General features: G+C 38.6%; 1 protein-coding gene across 1 annotated transcript; it reads left to right on the forward strand.

Annotated features, from left to right (window-relative positions):
* The first annotated feature begins 943 nt into the window (after positions 1–943).
* LOC101660749 (PDZ domain-containing protein GIPC2-like) lies at positions 944–1,514 on the forward strand. Its single transcript, XM_045289556.1, is given in 2 exon segments — positions 944–1,296; positions 1,298–1,514. Coding segments are annotated over 2 exon segments (570 nt in total).
* The last annotated feature ends 3,148 nt before the right edge of the window (positions 1,515–4,662 follow it).

The raw sequence follows: 4,662 nt of genomic DNA on the forward strand, positions 1-4,662 counted from the left end.
GCCATTTGAGAGATGCAAATCAAACCGATGATGTGTCATTGCATCCTGGCAATAATAGCAGAGAGAAAAAGAGAAAACAACAAATAGTGGTGAAGATGTGGAAGGATTGGAACTCTCACACACTGCTGGTAGGATTGTAAAACTGTACAAGCACTATGGAAAATAGTAAGATACTCTCATAAAAAGTTGAAAATAAAGATACCATATGATCCAGCAATCCTACTATTTTATATATCCTAGATGGCATGGAGAGAGATGTGCTAACTCATTTTCATTGCAGCAGTATTTATAATAGCAAAAAGATGGAAATAACCTACATACACATCAATGGATATCTGGATAAATAAACATACTAATACACAATAAGGAACTATGATACATACACATGATTCAAAAATAAAGAATGATGAGAAATCTGTAAAACATCTCATAACGTGACTGAACCTAGATGACATTATGCTCAGTGAAATAAGTCACAAAAAACAGATATTTTATGAAGCAACCATTAAAAGTCAAGAAAATGTTTATATACAAAAATAAACATTTTATGGTTATCAGGGATGGGGTGGTGAGGTAAAAATCACTAACTACAGACTTGGGTGAAGGAAAAGGCAATATATAATAAGGAGGAGGTCAGCATGACATGAACAAGGCATAGAAGACAGTAGGAAGTACAAGGCGCCCATGGCAAATACTATTACATCTATAATCCTGCAATAACAGTAACAACAAACAACAGTTTATAAATGGATACATAGGCAGATCTGCCATGCAAGATGAACATGTATGGGACAGTGTATGAGAGTGCATTCATGAGCATATATGAGTATGTGGTCAGAGGATATATCTTTATACATATTTGTACATGACACAACTATATCTATGTATATAGTAGCACATACAGGGGACAAAGGATGAAAGTTTTTAGCTATAACCAAACACCATGAAGAATGGAACTATTACACTCGGCCTCACCATTACAGACAATGGTCCTGGGTATGCTTTTATAAAGGGAATAAAAGTTGATAGCCTTATTGACTCAGTTAAAACAATCTGTGTGGGAGATCATATTGAATCTATGAATGGAGAAAATATGGTTGGATCGTATCATTATGATGTTGCCAAGAAATTAAAGGAATTTCAAAAGGAGCAGCAATTTGCCTTGAAGTTAATAGAACCTAAGAAGGCATTTGAAGTAGAGCCAAGGTCAGAAGGAAAAATTGGTACTGGAAGTAGGACACTTAGACTACAATCTAAAGGTCCTTCCAGCATGAAGTAGGGCCATCTGGAAATGAAACAAAGGCAATGAAAAGATTGTTGACCTGCTTGATTTGCACTTGGGAATCCGAGATACTGATTTAGCTACCACGCTGTTTGAGGCTGGAAAGGGCAAAGTTCATCTGGACGAATTTGCGGTGGCACTTGATGAAACTCTTGGGGACTCTGCATTCCCAGATGAGTTTGTCTTCGATGTGTGGGGAGCTATTAGTGATGCCAAACGGAGACGGTTATGATGTGGAGGATCCATTTCTCAAGAGATGAACTATGGTCCATTTAAAAACAAACAAACTAGTCACGTGTAAGATCTGGCTTTATACCCCATTACAAACTCTGGCCTACTTATGTGTGTAGAGTACATTCTTTGAAGTATAATTTTGATTTCTGAGTACATTTTTTATATCTGGGTGCTTATATCATATACTTAGGATAAATTACTTAAGATTAAGATCAATTTTAATATTTATTCAAAAGCCTTCTTTGAAGTAAAATTTAAGAGCTATTTCACAATAGATGATGATTTTGTTCCTTACTAACACACACAGTTTGTTTTCCACATTATATATGGAAAATTGCACAGTTGTTGCAATGTCACATTATGATGCAATAGTTTTGTCACCTTTAAAAAAAAATCTTAATGCAATGAAAATTAACATCGGAATATTTATTTACCTGGTAATGTTTTTTTGTGATACTAGTTCAAACAGTTTAGGTTTAGAAATAAAATGTGAATTATGCCTATTTAAAAAAACCTCTTGATACAAGTGATGTATGGGTTGTTATAAGAGCTGTAAGAGCCCCCAATAAAATGATTTTTAAAATAACTGAATTACTCTGGTTAGGAGCTTATTCCCATCGTCTGGAGGACCGAATGGCATAACATCACTCACAAAGAGAATGTTTTACATTCTACCTTAACAAATAGTGACCAATACTCTTCAAACCCATTAAGGTCATCGAAACCAAGGAAAGTCTGAAAAAAATGCCAGTCAGGGTACCTAAAGAGACATGACAATTGACTATTATTTGATATGTTGGGTAGAAGTCTGGAACAGATGTAGGATATTAAGTTAAAGCTAAAAACAAACCAAGACCACATTTTGTCATTGAGCAGATTTTGACTTATAGAACTGCCCCTGTGGGTTTCTAAGATTGTAAACTTATATGGGAGTAAATTTTGGAATTTAGTGAACAAATAGTGGGTCGATATTGTTACATTAGCTATAAACAAATACCTCATACTAAATTAAGATGTTACTAATAGGCCAGGGAAACTAGATATGGGATATATGGGAACTCTACTATGTTCCCAGTTTTTCCTTAACTGTAAAAGTTCTGAAAAATAAAGTCATTAAGCTAAAAATAGTTTTATGAAGTATAGGAAGTGAAAATTGCTTTCTGCTGTCCTAAAGTCAGAAACCCCATAGCTAACTATTATTAAACTTGATGCCTATCCAAAATATAGAAAAAATATCAACAATATCTTCCAGTGTTGTACCCCAATGCATTATGGTTGCTATCTCTGGCCATGTACATCAGCAAAACTTTTGTCTACCTGCATGAGTAGAATGACTGCATACTCTAGTGATGTAGACGCAGTGCACCAGTGTCCCTGCTAAGAGAGCACCTGGCTATTAAACTTTGCCTGGCCAAAGCTGATTGGTCCAGTGCTAGATCAAATTCCAATGGGTCCAATAAAATTCTGCTCTGGGAATCTGTACTTCCCTAATAAGTCAACCCCAGGACCTTAAACTAGAAAGAACAAAGAGGTCAAGACATCTGTGCTTCAATGTTCATTGTGGTGCAGTTCACAATTGCAAGGAGTTGAAAGCAATCCAAATTTCCATCAACAGATAAATGGATTTAAAAACTGTGGTATAGACATACAATGGAGTACTATGCATCCCTAAAAAGCAGCGATGAACGCATGAAGTACATTGCCACATGGGAAGTACAGGAGGAAATTATGCTAAGCGAAGTAAGCCAAGCACAAAAGGACAAGTACAACATGAGTCCTCTGAGGTAAGCTTAAAAATGCAAAAGGTGGATAGGGGAAAAGCTACTGTATACATACATTCCTGGGGTGAGGTCCAGGTAGTATGACAGGGGCCATACTAAATCCAAGGATACATATGGTAGCCAACTTAAAAGGAGTGTGTGTGTGGAAAGACATGGGTAGTCGGGAACAGGGCACTAACCCACCTAAGGGGAGGGTATTGTTTATATCTCCATGGGAGAGGGAGAGAGGGGCCAGACTTCAATCCAGTGTACCAAGATGTGAATGCAATCTACTGGCATGAAGCAGGAAGCCAATAGAGAGGTCTGAGGGGCCAGCCCCAATCCCAACTACATGGACAGCCACTCCTCCCCCCCAGAAGAATTCACTTCAGAAGACAGCACTGAAGCTACAGCTCAGGGAGAGGGATATGTCTGATCAGAACACGTAGGAGCAAATGAAGGAGGAGGGAGAGAGACTGGAGCACATCCTGGCCCACCAAGCCCTGAGGATGATATTCCTGCTCAGAGCAGCCAATCCACAGAGAGGACCATAGAGCTAGCTCCACCATGAGACACGATGTCCCTCACTGACCCATATTGCTACAAGGGACAATACTGGAGACACGGTGTAGGAATTTCACCCGATCTGATCCCATCATATGGAGGCAAAACACTAAGGGCGTGCAGCAGAACAGAACAGCAAGGGGAGCAGAGCAATGAAGTCCCCGGGGAATACCAAAAATAGACTGTGAGGCCAGGGCATGGTACCCTATCAGACTCAATGGGAAAACACTCGTAAAGGTCAACAAACAGACCTTGAACTATTTATAGGCCTTTTTCGGTCATTGTTTTTTTTGTGTGTTGTTTTTTTGTTTTCTTTTGTTGCTTTGTTTTTGTCCCTCTGTCTTATTTTTGTGCATATTATTATCTCTGCATGTCTATCTAGATAAGAGAGGCGGGACAAACAATCCAGAGGAGAAAACAATGGGACCAATACTTTGGGGGGACATGAGAGGAGGTGAGGGAAAGGAAGTGGGTGTTAACAAACCCAGGGACAAGGGAACAACAAGTGATCTAAAATCAATGGTGAGGAGGGTGTAGGAGGCCTAGTGGGGCTTGATCAAAGGCAATGTAACTGAGAGGAATTACTGACACTCAAATGAAGGCTGAGCATGATAGTGGGACAAGAGGAAAGTAAAAGGAAATAGAGGAAAGAACTAGGAGGCTAAGGACATTTATAGAGGTCTAGATACAGGCATGTACATATGTAAATATATTTCTATCTGACAATGGGGAAATAGAGCTATGTTCATATATTTATAGGTTTAGTATTAAGGTAGCAGATGGACATTGGGCCTCTACTCAAGTACTCCCTCAATGCAAGAA

The sequence above is a fragment of the Echinops telfairi genome, unplaced genomic scaffold (assembly GCF_000313985.2).
Source record: "Echinops telfairi isolate 266 unplaced genomic scaffold, ASM31398v2 ScPeMD7_29;HRSCAF=101, whole genome shotgun sequence".
In the NCBI taxonomy this organism is placed as follows: domain Eukaryota; kingdom Metazoa; phylum Chordata; class Mammalia; order Afrosoricida; family Tenrecidae; genus Echinops; species Echinops telfairi.